The sequence below is a fragment of the Neolamprologus brichardi genome, chromosome 3 (genome assembly GCF_056152115.1).
Source record: "Neolamprologus brichardi isolate AB-2024 chromosome 3, ASM5615211v1, whole genome shotgun sequence".
Taxonomy (NCBI): Eukaryota; Metazoa; Chordata; class Actinopteri; order Cichliformes; family Cichlidae; genus Neolamprologus; species Neolamprologus brichardi.
This window is the reverse complement of record NC_142106.1, coordinates 28,062,440-28,086,265: the sequence shown is the minus strand read 5'-3', so window position 1 is coordinate 28,086,265 and position 23,826 is coordinate 28,062,440. Positions and strand designations below refer to the sequence as shown.

The following is a 23,826-nucleotide window of genomic DNA, read 5'->3' as shown; positions in this document are numbered from 1 at the left end:
TACCCTCAGAAGATTTACTAGATGATGTGATTGCAGCACTAAGAATGATACCTGTATGCTAAGCGGAAAGGAGGAGGACGGAGACTGGTGAGTGTCAGTACCACGGTCGAGGATGAGACAAGGAACATCCACAAATACATCAGGAAGATGGCAACACATAACAGCAGGGTGCAAGATGCTAGCAGGCAGGGCATACATGGAACGCCATAACCAAGTGGCCGGCATAGTATAAATGCCAAATATGGCCTGGAAGTCCAGAGGTCAAAATGGGAGCTCCCCCTAGGGTGGTGGAGAATGACTGAGCTAAGATCCTGTGGGACTTCCGGATGGGGGTGGCTAACCAACCGGATATAGTGGTGGTGGCCTCTGGTAGAGTCCCACATAGATCGCCAGTAGGGGTGAGAGGACCAGGACCAGGTTATGTACACATGATTTTATAAAACATAGGTCAGCATTCATTAAAGATAAAGCGTGTGTGTGTGTGTGTGTGTGTGTGTGTGTGTGTGTGTGTGTGTGTGTGTGTGTGTGTGTGTGTGTGTGTGTGTGTGTGAGTGTGTGTGAAAGAGAGTGAATGTGACAGAAAAAGAGAGAGTGAAAAACATTTTTGGAGGAAAATACTGGATAATATAGAACTGTCTGTGATCAAGCCACATAAATATTCTTTTTTGATGCGCTTCCAAACACTCTTCATTGATTATTTACATTTGCTTACATCCTAACGTATTTTAATGCCCTCCTTTTATTTGTTTAAATGTTTCCAAATACTCAAGCACTGTTTAATTGCAAACTGAGACCTGAACAGCAGCCACATGAGTGAAATAGAGACAGAAAGAATTGTTATTGTTCATCATTAAACCGTTCATAGTAAACCCTTAGTATTTCCTGTTGTGACAAGCATTTCCTAATCAAATGAAGTCACCCTGCCCTTTAAACAAATGTAGGTAATGTTTGAAAATAGGACAATATTAACATATATCACATATTTTGTTATTTTGTTGGCCAAATTTGCAAATTTCCAATCTTTAGCTTCTGATTGTGCAATATTTTATGCCAGCTTGACGTGTTTATTGACTGAACACGTCAAGCGTAGCCTCTGCTTTTTTAAAAAACAGAAAGAGAATGTGCTGATAAATTGACTCATTCCTTTTTTTAAACTACTCTAAAACTGGAACTGCGCTAACATTCAACATTCATGTAGACGTGTACATGTCTGTACCTGATTATCCCAACCTGCTTTGGGTGTGACGACTACCTTCCGGGTTACACGACACATTCACGGTCCCAGTGCTTGAACACACACATAATAGCAGGTCTTTAGAGCTGTCCGTGTAATTTGGGAGAAGGTAAGAAAAATCTCTTAAGATCTGCAAATGACAAATGGAAGTTTTAATTGAAGTTAGTGTCTGGTTCTTTACATGGAGAAGGCTATATTTATTTTATGTGATTGACCAGCAATGAAATGGCTATTTAAATGTATCACATTCCATAAAGTGAATGTAGGACCTAAATTACAAATAGTTTAAGCTAAGACATAAGACGGGCTCATGTTTGTTTCGTTTAAAATTCATTAGGGTGAAGCAAAGTGAAAGTGTGAAGATGGCAAATAGACCAGCCCTGACCACTGCTGAAGGTGGAGAAGCAGATGCAAGGAGTAAAATCAGTGATTCCTTCTCATTTTTGGATGTCCTCTACACCAGTCAGTTTGAAGGAGAGTTTGTTGAACCTCAACACGCTGAGCAAGTGGAGGAAAACTTTTACAGAGGGGCCCCACCGAACTGGTTAAACTTCTATATCAGTGAACAAGCAGTGTCAGATGGCACTGCAACTCCTTTTATCAAACGAGATGGATATGAAACCCTCAAAGAACAAATTCACCTGAGAAGAAAAGGCCCTGGGACATCAGCAATTAAACTGTTTCATCAACAAGGATGTGGGGGAACCACACTGGCTATGCAGGTGTTGTGGGACTTGAGGAAAACCTTCAAATGTGCTGTTTTGACAGGCTCAACATTAGATATCACAAAAGTTGCGCAAGATGTGGTCTGCCTTTTTACAGCAGGTAGCCATGGCCACCAGAAAACAGTACTGTTGTTACTAAATGATGAGTTCATATTGGACATCCTCCAGGACAGGATTATGGAAGAGATTGCTGAACAGGATATAGAAATTGATTTGCCTGTGGTAATTTTACTGAACTGTGTGAGAAGCAGTGACGGGATTATCCACCAAAAGGCGCGTTCTTATGAACTGAGACAAATGTTCAAGAGGAAAATGAGAAAATCTATTATTCTCAAAAAATCTCTCTCAGACAGAGAGCAAGCAGACTTTGATGTGAAAAAAGAAGAGCTTGGCAGAAGATTTGGTGATCGGTGCAAGCAGTTTCATGGTTTTAACATTCTGCAGTCTAATTTCTCTGAAGCCTACATCAGGAACGCATGTGCTACATTAGAACATATCAAAAGAACAAATAAGCCACTGAAGATGCAGCTTGCTGCCTTCCTGTGTCTGCTGAACGCCTACGTACCAGGTTCATATATCCTGGAGTCTCAGTGCCTGGACTTCCTCAGACACGAAGATGAAGATGACTTTTCACTGGAGGATCAAATGCAGCCTTTCAGTCATCTGATCGTCACCTTCCAACAAGATGGAAGAGCTGAAAAAAAGTTTTGTATGGCTCACAATATGATAGCTCAGTATTGCACTGAACTGTTGGGTGATGCAGGTGTGACCAGAAGTGACACAACAAGAAATCTCTTGAACAGTTTTTGCAGAAGTTATGTTCCTCCATATTTACTTGGGTTTATCAAAGACATGCTAAATAAAAGAGAAATTACGGTAATAGAGGACCCAACTGATGGCATTAAAGAATGGAAAGAAAAGTTTTCCAGACTGATTCAAGATATTACAAAGACAGAAGATGATGACAAAAAGGAATGCAAAAGTCAGAGTCTGTCGGTCTTGAAGGTGGCTTCAAAAAAATTTGATGACAACCCACTTTTTCCACAAACTCTTGCTCGTTTTTATTATATTCAACTAGAAGACTACCACAATGCAGAAATCTGGGCAAAAGAAGCAAAGCGGAGGGCTCCTTGGAGTTCATTTGTTGCAGATACACTAGGCCAAGTCCATAAGATCCACCTGAAGAACTTAAACGTTTCTGCCAAGCCAAGAGAAATTTTACAACTTGCCCAAAAAGCCATTGAAGCTTTCGAAGATGAGGAACGACTTGCTGAGAATGAACATGCAAAGGGTAAACAAGGAGATGGGAATGTAAAAGTCTTGCGTGCTTTAAACACCGGAGGGTTGTTTGGTTATCTGGAAGTTTGCAGCCTGTTGTATGACCATCTTATCAGACATGATGAACTTTGGAAGCAAGTTCTCACAAAGACTGTGTCTCTGGGCTCTGTCCTGAAATCCCTCAGAGATGAGAAACTTTTCAGGTTTAAGGAGCTAATAAACAGCCTCAGAGATTTGGTTGAGAAAAGATTTGAATTTTTTGACACGTTTTTAACGTATTCATATTCTGTTGTTAAAAGAGACGATTCAGCCTACATTTCACTAAAAACGACAGAATGCTACAAAAAGTATGTTGGAGACGCAGAACCAAGTGATCAACTCCAGAAAACCTTCCACAAACTTAAACAAAAACTGGCTGTCACTTCTCCGGGAGTACTTTCATGTCTTGAAAGATGCACTAGATCAGACACCAAGGACATTGCTGTATGGTGGAGAGAAATCTGCCAACACAACCATTCTACTACACATGCCTTACTCAACTACGTTCTGGCCAATATCATGCTGATAAATATGAAAGAACCTCCCTCCAGCTTCGACTACCAAAGCAGCTTTACAGAGAAAATGCCATTGGCTCCTGAGATGCAACCCGTGTTTCACATGTTAGCTCTGCTGTTGTGTTGGCCTACAGATGGTGAAGACGAATTGGCCTCTGACCTCCCTCATTTAATCCAAAATATTCTGCATTCCTATGAACAAGAATATAAGTCACTCTTTCAGTCAAGGTACCTTCGACCCATATTTTTTCTTGGACCGGGTCAGGGTCTGAACAGACTTGTTCACAGACGCAACCTTGAGATCTTGTGGACTCAAGATGCACTGAAAGCCTCAAACACAAACTGGAGGAACGACGATATTTTCACTGATCCAACAGTCCAAGGCAAACTTCTCAGGGTTAAAGGGGTGGTGAGAAATTACAGGCTGTATGCAACATTTGGCGGCACAGAGATCAAGTTGAATGTTAACCGAAAAGACAGCCTCTGGAACTCAGGCCATGTGTTCTTTTATCTTGGATTTACAATCGGAGGTCCTGTTGCTTACAACGTTCACAGAAGAACTGAGGGTAAGAAAATTAAACTATTAAAATCTTTTCCCTTAACAAATTAAATGCTTTCCTCTTTGAGTATTACATTTTTTCATATTATAATGACAATAGTTGTTTTAATACTGCTAGGTTGTTAATTTTACATGACCAAATGGTGTTTCCTCCATTTTTCTGCGTTAAAGATGCTAAGATTAAAAAGCATGTTTTTTATGTACTTATATCATATAGAAATCTCGCACAAGTTAAAGTAATGTTAAAATTGTGCTAGAATTATTGAATTTTGTGAGCTAGCTCTTTAAACGTTAACTTTGCTTTAAGAAGAACCTTCTGAGAGACTTCTGAAAGCTTTTGGCAATGAAATGGTAAGTCTCTGTTTCTGTGGATTTATTTCTACTCATTTATTGCATCTTACAATAATTGTAAAAATTTTACAATTTCAATGACCATGACAATGTAAAAATATCTTGTACAACAGGACTCCAGTCCGTGGACGAAGCTGAAACCTGAAGTCCAGATAATGGACAAGGTTCATACTTACAGGTGAAGGTTATCACTAATTACAAGACACACAATGAAGTGGTTTGGGTTTAAAGTACCACTTTGTACTATTTGCATTGTGCCATTTCTGTTTGTGCATGTGAACAGAGCATAACAGAGCATTTTGCCTTGTCTATTCAAATTCAGCCTGCAGTCTGAAAGTGGCAAATATGAATGCAGCGAGTCTGCCTTGCGGTGGGTTTGTAAGGAAACCGTCAGCTTCAGATACCAGTTTAGCTCATGGGAGCGATTCATGAGGAAACCTGTATGCATGGACTACATACCAGCAGGACCCCTAATGGACATCAAAGTCACAGATGGGAAGCTAGAGGAAGTCCGTCTGCCGCACTGGATCTGTACAGGTGAGCAGTCGTAAAACGCATATGATTGTTTTATTACACTAATAAAGATATTTATGCACACATGACTGTTTGTGCTTTGCAGGTGAAAATGCAGCGATGTCAGACATATTTCGAGTTCTGCATGTGGACAGCAGTGGAGATTATTTGGAGCAAGTGTCTGAAATGACATCATCCCATGTGAAGTTAAACAAGCCGGAGTTCTCTCTAAGAGGAGCCATGATCCTAAAGAAACTGGGCCTATATCTAAAAGTTTTTGCTGATGTCTTGATATACATGCAAATCACATCTGGCCTCACTCTGCACGTTTACCTGCTCCCACATGATCCTCTAATACAACAGGTAATACAATGCCACATACTGGAGCAACAATATAAAGTAGAAGTGAGGAAAAATATCATCAAGGTGATATATAATAACACAGAGAAATAAACTGCTCTCATTGATAAATACAAAAACACAGTGACACTACAAGGCAGCAAATTAATAGAGTTTGGTCTCTAAATGTTTTGACAACCCAACTGACAACATTACTGACTTTCAGGCAGAGAAAACTGCATTAAAAGTTAAGAACTTACAGCCATCTTTATGCTAATGTTTTTTAATAATTCTTTCAAAAGCTGTATTTTGAACAGCTTTGAGCTTTTTTTAACTTTGTAGTTGTTACTTGTGTTTGCTTGGCATTTTCCCTTTTCAGTTACATGGATTGCAGTAGTGCAAATCAATGTTCTCATCTTGATATAAACACAAACACATATGTTCATTAAAGACATGAATAGATGTGAACATTCCCAAAGATTTCCAACCATTACTTGTATGTGAAGAATGGTCCATTTTTCCATGTTTCAGGAAGTGGAGAAGAAGGAGAAATCTGACGGATTCAGAAAAATCCGAAAGACAAGTCCTATTGACCCTGTACAGCTGGAGAGTTATTTCTACCTCTCAACAGACTGGGACACAGCAGACATCTGCCCTGAGGTTTGGACTAAGCTGCACTTCTGTTCATTGCACCATAACATAGAAACAGCAAAAATCCTCAAGTTTCCATAAAATGTTTTGTCTACAGAAACAGCAGTTCATGTTGGAGTGGAGCGACACTAATTTCTTTGAGGTGGTCATTGGAAATGTGAAAAGCGACTTCGGAAACTTAAAACTGAAACTTGAAGTTGAGCGCAGGGGAGGAAAGGAAAAGGACATCGTCTGGACGTGCACTATCGGAACAGGTTAGTGTTTTATACGTTTTTGCCCTAACGTAGCTCATCTAAAGTATTTAGACCAGGCCAGTATTTGACCAGCTTGAGCCCTTTTATTCCAGATGACTATTAAGCACAAGTATTCACCAAGAACAGGGTAAGAGGTTCGCTTTAATCCATGATTATTTTATAAAGTAAATTCCTTTTACAAATCTTATGTGTTGCTTATCAAGACATATTTTAAAAAGAAAACTGGGTTCTGAAACAACCTAAAAACAAACTTGAGAGAAACAAAAAGCAGTCTTTCTTTTTCACCCATTTGCTGTAAAGTTCTCGCTGTGGTCTGGATCACTGTCTCTTTGCATGATTTCCAGTTTGATCCCGTTGCTATAAAACAAAGCCCAAACCATCACCCTTCCACCGCCGTGCTCGACAGTTGGTTTGAGGTGTTTGTGCTGATATGCTGTTTGGTTTTCTCCAAATGTAATGCTCGGTATTTTGTTCAAACATGCCTACTTAGGTCTCACCTGTCCAAAATATATTGCTTTTTTTTTTTTTAACATGCAGCATTACTGCTGTTCTTTTTAGATAGAAGAGATTTTCCCTCTTTCCAAAAAAAGCCTGTTCAAAACTTGTTCAGTCTTTTTCTAATTGTACTCTCATTAACTTTAACATGCTGAGGCCTGCAGAGTCTCAGATGTAGCTCTTGGGTTTCTTGCAGTTTGTCTGAGCAGGGCATGCTCTGATACTGGGATGAATTTACTGGGATAGTGACTCCTGTGTTGACTGGAAGCTGTCTTGAATGTTTTCTGTTTGCGAATGATCTTTCTTCCCAGACTGAAGAACATCAGCAATGTCTTTTTAAAAATTATTATTGCTTTCCTATTTGGAATTGTGTTAACACACACCTGAATGCTCCAGACTAGGAAACTACTGAACGACTGCTTTCGTAGAGATGCTGATTATCAATAATCAAGTGCATTTCTGTATCAGCACCTGGCTTTTACTTGCACGGGGAGCAGTGTGCTTAGTTATGTAGCATTTTGGTTTAATTTTCCACTAAATAATGATGTCATGTTGCTGTTCATCTAAAGTTTCAGTAATTTTACAGTCTTGTGAAGACCAGGAGATTTTCATTAGGTGCTGATATGTAAAACCTTATAACTGAAAACAGCTTCTTTTTTCATGACTATAATGTAGAGCATTACTGTGTTTTGTTATGTTTTACATTTGCTTTTTATTTTTCTGGGCAGCATTTCGTGGATCGCCATTCAACAGCTCTGATGGACAGTGAGCGAGGCAGCAGCCGTTCTAGACAAACTCCAGGAAAAAGATCTGATCTCCAATGAGAAATTTGATGCTGTGAGAAATTTAAATGAGCCAAATGAGAGATTATTCAAAGATGAGCTCTATGAAGTCCAAGGGATAAAGTCTCTGAGGTTTCTCATCTATGAGCTTGAGGGATCTCAATGTATTGTTTAGGGAATGTAAAAATATGAACCACATTTTAAAAGTTTTTTATTTTTATTTTATTTAACTCAACCAAATATATATCTTTCTCTTGTTTTAAAAAAACTACCTTTATTATTTTAAATTGTTTATCTTGTTTTTATCTGTGTAATTTAATTTCTTTTATGTTTTTCTACAACATGGGATACAAATGTTAATTTTTACTCAGAATACGGGCAAATAAAATATTGTGAACTTTTATATTTAAATTAAAAAATACCTGACTGCTACAATTCTAACTTTTAGTCATAGAAATTAAAAATGCTACATTTTGTGTCCAAAGGTTAAAAAAAGTACAGTGACATGATGTGTATTAAAGTGAACAAAGTTTACAATGTAGCAGAAGAACCAGAAAAATAAATATGAAAATATTTTAAGATGGAAAAATGAGTGTGGTTTTATTTCCCAAAGGTCACAAAATGAGACTAATGTGCACAGGTTTTTTTTCCATTTCAGAGAATCCATTTATACAGGACGCTACTGAGGAATGATGGGTAATAAATTAGATCAAACTGATACTTGTACATAATGAGGTGGAAAGTTATTGGTTCATCTGAGCGATGAGCCCCTCCAGCTCTGGACGCGCCTTGAACCGTGCTTGGAAATCAGCTTCGGTGTGCTGAGAGGTTCAGAGGGAGAAAAGTGGATTAGTACTAAAAATTATGATATGACCAAAAACTACACATGCACATTGCTTTTAAGAGTAAGCTGGAGTCTGGTTGGTTATAGTGAGCACTTCTAATGTTCTCCAACAGTTATGGACTAAAAGATGAACATGCAACAGCTAACTCACCTCCGTCACAGAGAGCTGAACTCCCTCTGGTTGATTCTTTAAGAGGACGTCCATGAAGACGGGACACAGCGCGGCGTTCAGAGTGCTCAGCTGGACAAAAAATAATAACACAGTTAGCAGTTAGGTCTTTAAAACCTCTCAGTACACCTGCAGCACCTGCAGTTTGAGCACAAACAAAACCCCAAAAAACACAACAAGCCAGGTCTTACCTGAATGACTCGGTGGTGAGTCTTGAGGACAGCATCGACGTACGTCTTGGTGCCTTGCTCCTGCATCAGCATGACCTCTGTGCTCTTTCTTGGTAAAGCATAGCTGTATGTGGGAAGCATTAAAGAGCATTAAAGCTTAAGTCTACTACACAGAAAAAAACAACTCACTGTAATATATTTGTCAGATGAGAATTTGGCAGATGCAGAGGAACTCTGCTGCCATCTAGTGACCAAAGTCTGATATATCAAGGTTTAAAACTTTATCATCTACCATCCTTACTGTTGCTTTGACAGTTTAACTGTGTCAGTCCCTTCATGTGAAACACATATCTAAACAATTCTTATTCCATCCTTTACAGGGAAAAACAACTTATACAAACCTGCAGTTCATCCTAACTATGTTTCCATCTGCTGAGTGAATTGTTAATTATCCGCACATAAGAGAGGAGACGGGGACCTTTGATACCCGGTCTACCAATAAAATAATCCAAATCATATTTAATGTTGTTCATATATGGAAAAGAATAAAAACAGTTTAACTTCAAACATCTAATCTTAATGAACAGGGGGCAGTTATAGCAGAAAATGGAAATTTTCCTATTGAACTTGACATGGTTTGCATCTCAGCTCCTTAAGTGACTCAGTTAAATGTTACCTGCTGACCTGCAGTGATCAGAAACCTCAGACCTGCCATCCAAACGTCCTCACCTGTCTGCTACTTTGATGCCAAGCCGGTTGCAGAAGTTATGGATGTACTGGGAGTAATGTTCCACGACAGTCATGTCATATCCTGACACGTTCACATTCAGAGTGCCGTACGCTGTATCTGTCGCAGACATGATCCGTTTCATCTGGTGCTTGTCCTTCTTTTTCCTCGGCTAAAAGCAACAAAACAGAAAAGGGCCAGACAGTGTCTTTAGTTAACTCTATCCTGCAAACAATTTAAAATTCACTCTGGGAACCACAAGTAAGCCAGCAGTCTGACACTGAAGAGTTTTGTGAGGACACTGGTGGTATGAGGTCTTTAAGATGAAATGGGCGTGATTATTCAAAACTGTGTGTGTGAGGAGAATGTTTTTATTTTCAATTCTGGATTTAGCAGGTAGCCAATCAATATATTCTCCACTTGGAGTCTTACCGCTTGCTTAGGTAACAGATATTTCCACCTCCCAATGCCGTGGGTTGGCATGCCCTTGTACTGTCGTTCATTTACAGAGTGTGTGCCTAAGAAGAGAACAAACAACACTTTAAATATTCTGCAGCACCACGAGCAGTTTGCATTGATTTGCATACACAGGACACAAATACTTACACCAAACAGGATGCCGGATGGACGGTGCAGCCCTTTAAAGATTACAGAACACAGATTAATCATAAATAGTATCAGAAGGAGAGAAATCATCTCACCGCGATGTGTTTAGAAACATAAAAAAAATTCTACGGTCTAACAATTGAGACTTGTTGTAAATGTCTGTGCTTCAATCTGTTTTAAAAACTGATAAATTTAACCTAAATGCTTAATTAAATTAAACATATAATGTCTACAACTGGGACAACCGAAAAAGGCAAAGACTTACCGGCAAGGTGTCAGCGCTTTATTCAGCAGGAGCGCCTGCTGTGCGACAGACGCCTGCACCTGGAGACGCACAGAACAACATCACCTGTCAAATCCACTATTTATCACATTCATTTAAATTTAACAGTGTATTCCGGAAATTATGAAGCACAGCAGTATTTGGATATCCTCCTTCAGTATAACCATAAACCCCCATTGTGGTCTTCCTCTTTTCCTCCTTGCCTGGCAGCTCCATCTACAACATCCTCTGTTTTTCCAGTTACCTCTACAGGAGCCAGAAAAGACAACAACGACACAAACACGGGGCTCATTCTGGCCGCAGACTGACAGGAAGCTAACTTAGCTCCAGCACAGCTGTGACCTCTGTGAAGTCAGCAAACCTTTAGCAGAGAAAAAACAAATAAGCGGGACGTCACCTTCCGGAAGACAGGATTCATCACTGCGCCTCTCTCTGTCGATATTTAATGTCAGATATGCTCAGACGAAACTCCTCACAAAACTACATCTGCTTAGGATGAATAACATGCAATAACACACGCACTGGTGCAGACGCCGGAAGTCCGTGCTGTTTTTTGTCCGTCGGTTAAACACGGGAGTACAACCGTTCCGGGTGTCGTGCCAAAACGTGATTACAGATGTTTCTGTGTGTTCTGTTTTTAATGCCTAATATAGTTCCTTATATTGGTAAATAACCTGTAGACAACATGATTTACAGAGCGGCTATATGTAGAATAAAGAATTGGCTTGTTTTAAAAGTATAAACTAAGACCATTGCACTACTTTCAAGCACTTCAACTCGTACTCTGTCTTGATGTTGTTTTTTTATATTCTATATATTCTTCTTGATATTTATTCAGCTGTCTTAATTGCTTGTTTGTCCAAAACGTTTATTTTCTTTGAAGATATAAAGAAGAAATGGTATTTGCCACCCTGCCTGGACATCTTGCCCCTCCTTTACACCCTCATGATGTAGTTTTCTAGATCTGGCACTGCTGCTCTGTCCTCTGCATTAAAATGCACTCCCTTGGGGCAGTTAAAATGTATTTGTAGAACTGTGATTCATGTTAAAACAACCCATGCTTCCCTCTTGGCTCCACCTCTCGTGAAGAAGAGACTTTTGATGTCAGTGACACTTTCACCCAGATAAATATGGATATGCAAAAGTCACTTTGTGACAGGAATTTTCTTTCTGGCTCAGAATGAGCTCGACATGTTATAGGCCAATAATACACAACAGTTTAAATACTAGAGCAGGTGGTTGCTTCTCCTCTACAGTGTAGTGAAATATATTGGGGCCCCATGACTTGCGTGGTTGAACGGGCTACTCCTGTACTGAAAGCTGTCTCTAAACTATCCCACTTACTAAGGGCCTAAGATTTTATTATTATCAGTCTGCAGTGATGGACCGATGAGGTCAGGCTGGGGTGTCTGTGGACTATGTTTGCATATGATGTTGCGACCTGTAGTGAGAGCAGGTGGAAGAGAGGTAGCAATGGAGACTGAATTTAAATACCTATGGCCAACCAAAGCAACAGACAGTTAACAAAGAGGTGAACAAGACCGTGCAGGCAGGGAAGAGTATCTGAGTGAAAGAATAGCAGCTAGACTGAAAGGGAAGGTTTACAAGATGTTAGCTCTGCTGTGATGTGTGGTTTGGAGATGGCGACTGAGCTGGAGATGCTAAAATTTTCACTGGGAGTGACCAGAAAGGACAAGAATAGTAATGTGGATTTTGGAGGGACAGCTAAAGATGTTTAAGGTGGTGCTGCCAGGCAAAAAGGAAGAGCACAGATGAGGTTCATGGATGTAATGGAGGAGTACATACAGAAGGTTGGTGTGACAGAAAAGGAGGATGCTAGGGATATGTGATATTTGTTTTATTTTCTTTCTTGCCCATTTTCCTGTGTTTAACGTCTTCAGCCTGTTAGCTTTAAATGTCCTAATCAAACTGCAGTAATGCGTTTCCTGTACACAAAGCAAAATTATAAACTCTTACGTCACATTTCTCCAGCAACATAAAGAACACCGTGACAACCGTGCACATTCACCAGGCTTTTATTATTATTTTTAATTTTTACAATTCCTGAAGTTTGGCCCCTCAAATAATTTTATCAAAATGGAAATCAGCTGTCGACATTCAAGGGTTTCAGGTGTACCACAGCCTTAACAGTAGTAAAGTGCGAAAGTACACATCACCTAAAACTGGTATTTTAAGAAGAATGTATGAACTGTGCATAGGAACAATTATTTTTGTTTTTACATGTTTGTAAATGCGTTAACTGCTTTTAAAGCACAAAAAGCAAAAAGTCATTCTGCAGTAAACTTCTGTTAGCACATTTCTTTAAACACCATGCCAAGCAGACAAACATCTCCTAAAGTATGCATGCACACACACTCTCACTCACAACCTTTTCTCTTTGGCTTACAATGCTGAAACAATCACAAGCTCATACACGGGTTCTGTTCCAGCAGATTTCTCAGAGCCTTCAGCAGAAGTTCTGATCGAAGGGCTTTCTTTGGAGCTATTGTTGTATCAAACGTTTTGCAGAAAGTTCTTCAATCAAGCTAGAGCGAATCTAGCTAACAAGGTGAAAGAGTAAATTCTCACACTTTCTAAAAAATCTTTTTGGCAAAGTGCTCGAAAATCTGGCGTCACAGACGTGCAAAGGTTTCCCAAACTGAGCCGTTATACATTCACATTCATGTACAGCGAATGATTCTAAAGGAAAGCACCTGAATTAGGTTTGCCAGTGTGCGACACATGTTTAGGGTGAAAGTCACTTCAACACATTCTCAGCCCTTGATTTATTTCAAGTCCAGCTGAACTGGAGGCTTTCACTGCCCGGCATGTGTCTGGATGCTGTGTGAGGGTTAGAGGCAAATTGTGGGGCTTCTTGAGTCTTAATCTTCACATTCTGCGAACACGAAGACTAGCGATTTGTCATGTGACTGTGCACTCATCCACAGTCGAGAATCGACTTCAAAGTGCTTCATTAGGTGGAAAATAATGCTATTAAACTCCTCTTTCTTCGTCATCCTCCTCCTCATCCCCATCCTCTTCTTCTTCTTCCTCCTCTTCAACATCCTCCTCCTCCTCCTCTTCCTCCGGGCTGTAATCATCATCATGCGGTCCCACCCCATCTTCCTCCTCATCGTCTTCCTCCTCCTCCCCCTCGCTTCTCATTTCCTCTTCGCTGCTGTCATCTAGGTCGTCTTCATCTTCATCGTCCTCCTCCTCGTCCTCCTCCGGAGCCTCTTCCTCATTCTCGTCCTGCTCCTCCTCGGGATCAGAAACGTAGCCTGATGGAGAAAACGAAACAGAAGTTTGAGCAGAGCTGAAACAGCACAAATCGTTACGCTGCCAGATGTTTTCGGGTTAGAGGCTCGTGAAGCAGTTTCAGACACAGTGACGAATGTCAGCAAATGACTGAATATTTCTTACACAGGGAATTGATAGCATCGCTAATGTGAGGCCGGAGCTCATCTTCCAGAAATTTTCTCATTTCCTCTTCCATCGTCATTCCCACACCCTCCGTCTCCATGTCGACATACTCTGGGTAAAACATGTTTTTCCTTAGCTGCCTGCGGTAACTAAAGTGCACCAAGACAAAAGAAGTGACAGTTTGTTTCCTTCATCCATGTATACACACGTCTTAAATCGCTAATTGTTTGCAACTATGCTGAGACATAACTAAGCACTTCAGTCAGTCTATAATAATCAGCTTAAGTAAAACTACTATATGTGCTGGTAAAAGCTTCTATCATCTATCTATCATGCTTCTAATGTTTTTTTGTGATATACACACACACAGCGGCCACTTTGTTAGGTACACCTGTTGAATTGCTGAATGCAAATATCTAATTAGCCAATTGCATGGCAGCAACATACATGTCACAAAGGTTGAATCATCTCAAACTGGTTTCTTGAACATGACAGTGAGTTCACTGTACTCCAACAATCTCCACAGTCAGCAGATCTCAATCTAATAGAGCAACGTTGGGACGTGGTGGAACCGGAGATTCACATCATGGATGTAAAGCCGGCAAATCTGCAGCCACTGTGTGATACCGTCATGTCAACATGGACCAAAATCTCTCAAACATTTCAAGCAACCTGTTGAAGTAGCTCTGTAGTTAAGAACCTGGCACCAATGAGATGTATTCAAAAAAAAAAAGTGGCTGCTGAGTGTTTTGTTTGTTTTTTCCTCCCCACAAAAAATAAGCTAACAGATAGATAATTTCAGCTGTGAGAAATATTAGGATGTTTAAACTTTATTTTGTCTGTATGATGTGAGAATAAAGCAAAGATGAACCGAGAAATTAATTAAACAAAAAAAAAAAAAAAGACTTACTATTTTCCTTTTGTCCTGTATGCCTGAAAAAGAAAACAGTCATCAACACAAATAAATCAATTATTAAAACAAATCTATGTGTTTCCCCACACAGATTGTACTTTGGTGGGCAGCCCTGGAATATAAACCATCACATTTACATCATCCTAGCAGGATAGTCTGAGAGTTTGATGACAGCATTTTGTTGGTATTTTTACAGCTTTTAACTTCAGCAGGATAAACTTTCTTTGGATCAGTTCAATAATGTCACAAGAAAATGTTCTGTGCTTTAAGAGTAAAATCACGGCCGCAGTTTGAGTCTCACCTCGATGAAGCGGAAAGGGTCGCTCTCGAGCATGAGACCTTCGATGCCGCAGCGGACTTCCTGTAAGCGCGCCTGGTCCTTGGTGATCTTGATGATGTTCATCTGAATGGTCGGTCCGTTGATGTCACAGTGAGCGCGTGCACAGTCTCGCAATCTGCCGATGAAGCTCTGCGCTTTGGTCTTCATCTCGTCTCCCAGTCGGGTCAAGCACAGCTCGGTGTCGTCCATAAACTTCTAACGAGGGAAGCGACGGAAAGAAGAAAAAGTCAATCAGCTGGAAGATGGTGCAAAAGTGCAAGAATTTAATTTACTCAACATGAATAAGTGATGTGTAAACGGTCTAGTGCTTTACACATTCACCTAACCTAACCAGATGACACCGTCCCCTTTGGGGTTGCGTCGGGAAGGTATGGAAGCTCATTTCTGCCACAGATTTTTTTTTTCCAGGATCTGTAAATCCAAATTTTGTGTTACAATGTTAAAATTTCAAATTAATAACTCAAAAGTTTTATTTAGGCATCTTGAAATTTAGAGTTACTCACAAGCTTGAGTCAGAGCATTGCCTGACTTTGTTTTTTTGAAGCAGAAACAAGTGCCCATAGCAAAGGCATCCTGGGTACTAAAAATAAATCAATCAATCAGCAAGCCTATGTGATTAAGGGAGCAGAAGAAAAGAAAAAAAAAAACCTCCTTATTATACTCCTTACCATGTTATGCTTATTTTTATTTTTTATTTTTAAACCCATTCAAGTTCTCAACTTTGGACATATTACTTCTTTTTTAGGATTCGAATTTTGTGTTAGTAAATTGTTAAACAGTGGTGGTGCTGGGCTGTGCTCTTTGCCTGACTGCTGATGGGAAAGGTGGAGCTGGTTGATTCAGAGCGCAGTATCAGGTGAGGCAAGAGGCACACCTGTAGCAGAAGGGGAAGTCATACAAGGAGGACATAGACAAAGCTGAACAAGCTGTTCTATGCAGAGGAGAACTGACAGTGGCTGAGCCTCTTGCCACAGTACTGTACAGTTGTGGTCATACACTCATCATGGGCATGAATGTTGAAAAGTCTCCAGGTTGCTCTCCATGGTGCTGAAAATGTCCCCCCCCCCCCCCCCCCCCCCCCCCCGGTGCTGAAAATGTCCCCCCATCATCACTGCATGGAATATACAAAACACTAAAACAAATCAAACCGCAGAAACTTCAAAGGGGTTTTCATGAACATCCTGTGAGCTGTAACGGTTTCTTCTGTTTAGAGGTCTTTGGCTCCATTTAACTCAAAGGTGACGTGCAGCAGAGCTTCTTAGAACATGATGACCCAGCACCTCTACAGGCATCAATCTGCACCTTCAGAGCCCTGGGTGGACTTTATCTAGTTTTGGGATGACTGAGGCCTTATATTCATAAACCTTTGGTATGGTTTAGACTAGAGATGGCACGATACCACTTTTTTTTTTTTTATGTCCGATACCGATATCATAAATTTGGATATCTGCCGATACCGATATGAAGCCGATATAGTATATAGTATATATATAGTATAGTATATATAGATACAGAAATAAATTATTTTAGAATTATTAAATAGATTCAACATCTTTCTTCAACAGAACTGCAGACTGCACAGATGGTATCTTCCCAAAGGAAAAAGTAGTATAGCTTACTAGGGTATATTAGACTTAACAGTTACTATATACAGTAATGGACTTCTATATTTTACATCAGATTAAAACTTTGCTTGTAAGATTCGGATAATTATTTATTAAAAGCTAGACATTTTAAATGAGAATAAGAAAGAAAAGTATGTCTTTGTGCCCCCTTTTCCCTGTTCATGCCCTATCGGCACCCCTGGCTAAACTTTGCTAGATCCGCCCCTGCACAGTTACCAGCCGTCAGCTGCATAGAAATAGTAATATTAAATAAATTCTAACAACAGCTTATCAAGCTTAAACTTCTGCTGTTGTTCAGCTGCTGGTTTCCTCTTTCTGGTGTGAAGTGGGCGATAAACAAACAAGAGACGGAAGTCACGACAGAAAAGCCGATCAGCTGATCATTGATCAGTTTCATGATTGAAGTAGCAGCAGGAGAGGGAGGGGGAGAGAAGAGGCAGTCGCTCCATATATCGGTTGTTAAGCTTAACGTGGGAATGCTTTACAAACGTTCAGAGATGAACTTACACACTTGCTTTACTTCTCTCTGGGATAACTTTCTCGGAGATGAAATGCCGGTTTGGTAGCGAGGCTCCAAATACACACAGCCGCTCTATCACGTGACCCACACTGCTCCGACGTGCTACGGTTATGAGCCGAGTTACGCCGTGTCGCAAGTTTTGTGAGGTGCTTTTTTGATATTTAATGGATCGGATTACATTTTTTAATTTCTCTCCGATATCTGATCCAGTAATTTAGGTCAGTATCGGACCGATGCCGAAACTGCTTTCCTCAGCAATGAGCTTTACAGAAGTCTCTTAAAGGCTTCACTTAGAACTAGTAGTACTGGCACATGCACATGCTGAGTCAGTATTTATGTTTAGGCACAGGCCTCCCAGAACTGGGATTGAAAAGACAAAAGTGCAAAATAACAGTAGTTTAAAAAAAACAAAACAAGACAAATGGTAACATACTAAAAACAAATGTATCAGTTATGTTTAGACAGTTAAATGTGAGGCCTCTTACTTTACTGTGCCGCTCCTTCTCCTTCTGCTCCTGGAATTTTTTCTCAGCCATGCTGTACTTCCTTTCTATCCTGTACAGCTGCTTGTCCAGCACCCCCTGGCAAACAAGAGCAGCCGAGCAAGTTTAAAGCGAATGAAGGCACAAAACGGTTTCACGTTTAACATGAAGGGACTCCAAAATTGAGCGGAAAATAGGAAGTGCGTCCTGTCAATATGTTGTTGCTGTTGGTGGTGTGTGAGACTGGGAGCTGCAAAGCTACAGCCAAGCAGTGTTGAAACAGCTGAGGGCATAAAGTATACGCTGGACAGCGCTAAAATGTGGACGGGTCTGCTGTGGTTCTTTCATACCGCTTAAATAATTAAATAAATTCTCAACTGCCGCTCATAGGATATTTTGTCTTTTTCGGACCAGTCCTACAAATCCTACAGACAATTTTGTGGGAAAAATCTCAGTTTCTGAAATACTCAGACAAGACCATGCGATGCCAACAACCATTCAAAATCACTTAAGTACCCTCGTCCTCATTTTGATGCTCAATTTGAATTTCAGCATTTCTACTTACCTAAATGAGTTAATGCCTGATTATGTTCGCATTAACAAGCATTTGAACAGATGTATCTAATAGAGTGGCCAGTGCGTGTATATTCAGTGTTTAGCCATTAAAAAAAAAAAAAAAACCTCTTTATCATCATAACATTACAGACTGGAGAAACTCTAATTTTGGTAAAGAGTGTACCTTTATATCCTTCATTGTATTTTTCAGAGTCTTGATCGTGTGTCCTGAGTGTCCTCCCTCTATGGTACAGGCGTTGCACACACATATCTTGTCATCAATGCAGTAGTATCTAGAGTAAAAATAACAGGGCTCAGATAAAAATGAACACTAAAGGCTGATCAACAGAGCAAATCAGTAAAGCCTGGGGGGGCGACATCCTCACTAGTAAATAAATAAATGTTTTACAGGCACTCAGCTACTCTTCATGAAAAAGTCAAAAGGCCATCTCCTCCTCCTCCTCCCTACCTGTAGATCTCATCATGATCACGGCACTTCCTCTTCCAGAAGTCATTCATCGGCTCGGTGAGAGGATGCATGCGGAATGCCGGCAGTTCCAGATGTGGCTTTAAATGCTCTTGGCACATCGACACCTCGCATTTCAAGCAGGTCTTTACTGCAAACATCGAAGCGGCAGCAGCAGGAGCTGCTGCTCCCTCGCTATCACCCCCTTGTTGAGAAACAGAAGCAGCAGAAGAGCAGTCCACAGCAGCACTGACAGCCGGTGCCTCGGCAGAGCCTGAAGGGCAGTAGTCACATGGCACAGCGATCCCATTCCTGCAAGGTTGTGGCACGAGAGAAGACGATGGCAGATCCCTTGATTTTAAAGCTGTGGGAGGCATGGCACGAACCCTGCGCCTGTGACGGTAGTCATCGGCGATATTGGCAAGTTTAAAGTTTTTCTGAAAGTTGGTGTTACACTGGTGGCTGTTACGGCATTCTGGACAGCGGAAGTGACTCCGCTCTGCCTGCCGCTTTAGGCGATCGAGGCAAGTCTTGCAGAAGTTGTGCCCGCAAGGAAGCAAGTGAGGGTCCCGGTACAAGTCCAAGCACACCGGACAGGTGAGCTCATCCTGAAGGACACTGGACTGCGGTGACTCAGCCGAGGCCATGTCACTGAATGTGAGGGCAGGGGAAATGAGCCGGAGACAGATGGACGTGGCCCAAAATAGGAAAGAGTGGCAATGATGAGGGGGGACAGACGTGGAAACAGAGGGTGAGGTGGTCGGGATAGAAGAGAGTAAAAGGAAAAGAAACAGGAGGAAAAAAGGACTCCACACGTTTCCTAAAGTGTGGTTTAATTTTCTGCAGGCTGCTGAAAACAGAAGAAACAAATTTAAGTTTATTGCTAATGAATGTCTTCAAATTGTATTCTGTCAAATTAATAGCTTAAAAACACAAAAATAAACATACAAGGCCTAGAGAAAAACAGTTTACCTGTTATGCTTTTCATAACAAATAAAGCAGGCAAATGCAGTTTTTTGCAGCTGGTTTGCATAATTTAAATGTGCTGCCAGTCATTTACAGTCAGAAAAAAAAGAAATCACGAGTATTAATTATTCTTTGAGACTCAAATGTCAAAATGTGCTGCCTTTTCCTTTTCTCGTGATGGCAAACTTGAGCAGATCTGGCTTTTACTGATAAACAACAACAACAAAAACACCGCCAAAACAAACAGAAAGTTGAGCACTTCCACGGAAAGCAGGTGTTATAAACACTTGCAATGTTCTAAAATATTTATATTATTGTTTTAAGTACGCTTGAGAGTGTCACGTGATCATTTTCGCTTCCTCCTAATTGTACATGCTGCATAATAAAGCCTGGAATTGAAAGTAAAACTTCCTGCTTGTCGAGACCACAGGGCAAAGTCACTTGTCCCATCTTGCTCTGTTTATTGAACACGTTTAACAAAATCAGTCTGTTTAAAGTCTTTAGCCTGAAGATAAGCTGCAAGTGCCAGCACGCTCCGTGCTGTTTACATGACACACAAAAAAAAGTGCAGTTCCCAGTAGTCAGCACTGGTTTCCAGTGTCGCACCTGTCACACGCACAGGCCTGGAAAGCTGCCATGAAAGCGTCCAGCCCTTGATTAAAACAGAGGGCCTTTAATGTGTCACGGATTTAAAAACCTGCGATCGCCTCTGTCCGTTAAAGTGTTAAACCGACAATTAGCTAACTTGGCTACACTAATCTCCCGCTCCCCGTCGAGATGCCGGGGAATAGGTTAAAAAACAAAACAAAAAACGGCACAAACAGACATCAAAGTCCCTTTACCTCGACAGAGTATCCAAGGTAGCTTTGTGAAGAGATGAAACGGTGATTTTTGCGGTTTGACAGCCTGTCAGTCGTGGCCGTGGTGCACCTGCCGTGGCTAACGTGTTAACATTACCGCCCGTTAGCGCTGCCGCTTTTTCCCCCTTGTTCCCTCTGTGTCCGCACACAGTCCAGGTTAGTCCGCGGGGAAATATTCCAGACAGCCGGCATTTAGATTCCCATCTGGAGTTTTCTGGATGTGACACAAAAGGACGAGTTGACACAAACCTGTGCGGAAGACAAACGGACAGCTGGTCGACTGAGACCGAGCAGGTTGATGCGGGGAAAATGCCGCCTTCACTATGCCTGGGAAATCTGTATTTTATACATACTGCGCGATTTGTTTGTGATTGCGCCGCTCGGGATCGCTGTTACATAGTGTGGGCTGTTGCAGAATGGTTGTTGAACCCTGTTATGAGTCATTCTATAATTAGAGGACAATTTAGGATTCATGATCTTCTCTCATGTCTTTAAGAAAGACGATTAGCAAAATCATTTCAAAGATGTGGGACTGTCATGACTGAGGCCGTGAAGACAGAAGGACTCAGAAGCGGAACTTACACAGACGCAAAAGTGAACGTGAAAACAAGCCTTTATTCTCTAAACATGGAATGCAACAACAATTAAACAATGAAAGCTGCAAGCAGTGTTGAGAGGGCGTGTCAAGCTACTCCCGGGGGCGGGGGGGGATCTAGAGAAATTTTCTTAGAGTGGCATGAGGGTGGCAAAATCCAGGACACTATGCAATATATTCAGTTTTAGCATTTATATTCAATGTTGACTGTAACTACGCTCAAACTGTTAATGCTATCTTATTTTAATAAACAACATTATCATATGCAAAACTGGGGTGGCACTTGGGGTGGCAAAGGATCATTATAGGGTGGCACTTGCCACTCCATGCCACCCTTCTAGATCTGCCCCTGCTCCCAACACCTACACCCAACAAGTCCGATCTGGTGTCACACTGATAGATTTAATTTCTCTTCCCACTAGGTGGGACTCTAACCACTGATTACAAATATCAATCTTTCCAAGCGTGTCACGCCTTTTGACGAAAGGTGGCTTGGGTCACCCAGCTCTATGCTATACCCCAAAAGTGTAAAACACGACATTTTCTGTTCCCACTAGTTGGCGCTGTTGCTGATGTTAAAATAGCAGTTAAATATGTTCAGCAAGGGAGCCTTATCACATGTGAGAAGTTTGGTCCAGCTTGAACAATGTAAAATGGTAAATGGCGCTTTACTAGTCCCTAAGGACCCCAAAGCGCTTTACACAACCAGTCATCCACCCATTCACGCACACACTGGTGATGGTAAGCTACATTGTAGCCACAGCCACCCTGGGGCGAACTGACAGAGGCGAGGCGGCCGAACACTGGCGCCACTGGGTCCTCTGACCACCACCAGTAGGCAACGGGTGAAGTGTCTTGCCCAAGGACACAACGACCGAGACTGTCCAAGCCGCGGCTCGAACCGGCAACGCCCAACTCTTGAGCCACAATCAACGTAGGAATGATGTATGTAGGAAGGGAGAGCAAATAAGATTTTCATGGTGAAAGATTGAATTTGCTGTGGCGCCATGTCCACACCCTATGACAAAAACTCAGCGGTGTAGTTGACACTGACCAAATATGAAGGTGATCTGATCAAATCCCTAGGAGGAGTTCGCACAAGTTTAGGGCCTGGAAATGGCAAAATTAGCACCAAAATGTCACTTTCAATTGAAAATGGTGGACTTCCTGTTGGGTTTGCGTCAATCGGTCTACTGAATTTTGTTTGTCTCACCATGTTACACATGTTTACCAAATTTAATCCATGTGACTCAAACTATGTGTTTGTAGGACTTCATTTAACAATGCATAGGTGGTGTTCTAGAGCAATTTTGCACCGCCCATATGTGAACCCATTAAAATATGTAATTTTTCACCAGACCTGATACGTGTACAAAATTTAATGAGTTCAACATGTTAAAGGCCATTAATTTCACTGAAAAATAATAAACGAAACGATTCCAATAGGGCCTTCGCACTTCTGTGCTTGGGCCCTAATTCATTTTGAACTAAGGGTTTACTAGATCTGTTGAATAATATCAATTTGACCTGTTAAATATTCTGTTTTGTTTAAATGAATATAGTAACATTATTACAATAAATAAATCACAGAAATCAGTTGATTCTGATCATTGTGAGGACCTTTCAGCGGATGAACTTTATTAATTTTAGTGATTTGCCATGCAGTCCATTCTTCTCCATTTAAGAGACGCTGGTATTGGATCTTAATGATTTGATAATAAAACCAACAGCTTAATTATACTGCATGATATCACTGTATTTGGAAACCATTAAGACAAATTGCTGGTAAACTGACTATATATAGGAAAGCAGTACTTTTCATTTCATTTTCATTTCTGCTGAAATGAATGAAGCTATGATTGAAGGTATTTTACTAATGCACAAAGATTAATACAATTGTCTCACTAACATGCTTGATTCCCAGGAAGAGATGAAATCACGCTCAGCACAATGGAACATATTACATAATACCAAAGACACAGGAATGTGCAGTATGCAGCAGGCGTGGCTGAGACTCTCCTGTCATCACACACCTGCTGCAGCTCTAACAGGTCTCCTAAAAGGTGAGTAAGCTAAAATATCTCTTGCTTGTTTTTGAAAGACAGAAAAACAATTAAATTTTCTCTTTATTTAAAATTTGTGAGTTAAGAACCTAACAATTCAAGCTGTAATAAATCATAAATCTATTTGGTGATTCGATAATTTAATGTCCAGATGTGACAAAGCGATCAAAAGGGGTTATAATAAAAATAAAATGACAATGCTATCTAGGGGAATTGCATTCCCAGGAAATACAAAATCTTAAAAACCAGAAAAGATTGTAGAGATTCAAGGATGCTCCAATATTTGTATGAAATTTCACCTTGTGGGACTAATAAAGGTATATCAAAATCAAATGTCTTTGTGTTGATCAAAATAAAACAAAGAATAAAACAATAAAGCTAACCGTGGCACAACCTATTCTTTACCAGTGTCTTGGATTACATAAAATTGTACATTGGACCGGAGTTAAGCTGGCATGCACTGTGTCATTTTTTTGTGTGATTC

General features: G+C 40.7%; 3 protein-coding genes across 4 annotated transcripts; 1 reads left to right on the top strand and 2 right to left on the bottom strand.

Annotated features, from left to right (window-relative positions):
- Positions 1–1,284: 1,284 nt before the first annotated feature.
- On the top strand, positions 1,285–7,970 carry LOC148104126 (sterile alpha motif domain-containing protein 9-like). Its single transcript, XM_087835798.1, has 9 exons — positions 1,285–1,343; positions 1,579–4,357; positions 4,658–4,701; positions 4,815–4,879; positions 5,024–5,238; positions 5,321–5,577; positions 6,085–6,213; positions 6,302–6,458; positions 7,682–7,970. The coding sequence occupies exons 2-9, from the start codon at positions 1,597–1,599 to the stop codon at positions 7,720–7,722; spliced, it is 3,669 nt and encodes a 1,222-aa protein (XP_087691924.1). The 5' UTR covers positions 1,285–1,343; positions 1,579–1,596; the 3' UTR covers positions 7,723–7,970.
- On the bottom strand, positions 6,582–11,079 carry mrpl48 (mitochondrial ribosomal protein L48). Its single transcript, XM_087835791.1, has 8 exons — positions 10,932–11,079; positions 10,517–10,575; positions 10,252–10,283; positions 10,078–10,163; positions 9,648–9,817; positions 8,940–9,042; positions 8,731–8,820; positions 6,582–8,556 (listed from the first exon to the last, which is right to left on the bottom strand). The coding sequence occupies exons 1-8, from the start codon at positions 10,950–10,952 to the stop codon at positions 8,479–8,481; spliced, it is 639 nt and encodes a 212-aa protein (XP_087691917.1). The 5' UTR covers positions 10,953–11,079; the 3' UTR covers positions 6,582–8,478.
- A 1,475-nt stretch (positions 11,080–12,554) lies between these two features.
- Positions 12,555–20,993, bottom strand: zgc:92594 (E3 ubiquitin/ISG15 ligase TRIM25). Of its 2 annotated transcripts, none has more exons than XM_087835741.1 (8): positions 20,667–20,993; positions 18,862–19,708; positions 18,577–18,685; positions 17,841–17,936; positions 15,172–15,405; positions 14,868–14,890; positions 13,958–14,106; positions 12,555–13,815 (listed from the first exon to the last, which is right to left on the bottom strand). In XM_087835741.1, exons 2-8 carry the CDS (start codon positions 19,503–19,505, stop codon positions 13,529–13,531), a joined length of 1,542 nt encoding a protein of 513 aa, XP_087691867.1. In that variant the 5' UTR covers positions 19,506–19,708; positions 20,667–20,993; the 3' UTR covers positions 12,555–13,528. The 2 variants fall into 2 exon arrangements, with proteins under 2 accessions (XP_087691867.1, XP_087691874.1); XM_087835748.1 differs by having other exon boundaries at positions 18,862–19,705.
- Between the last annotated feature and the right edge of the window lie 2,833 nt (positions 20,994–23,826).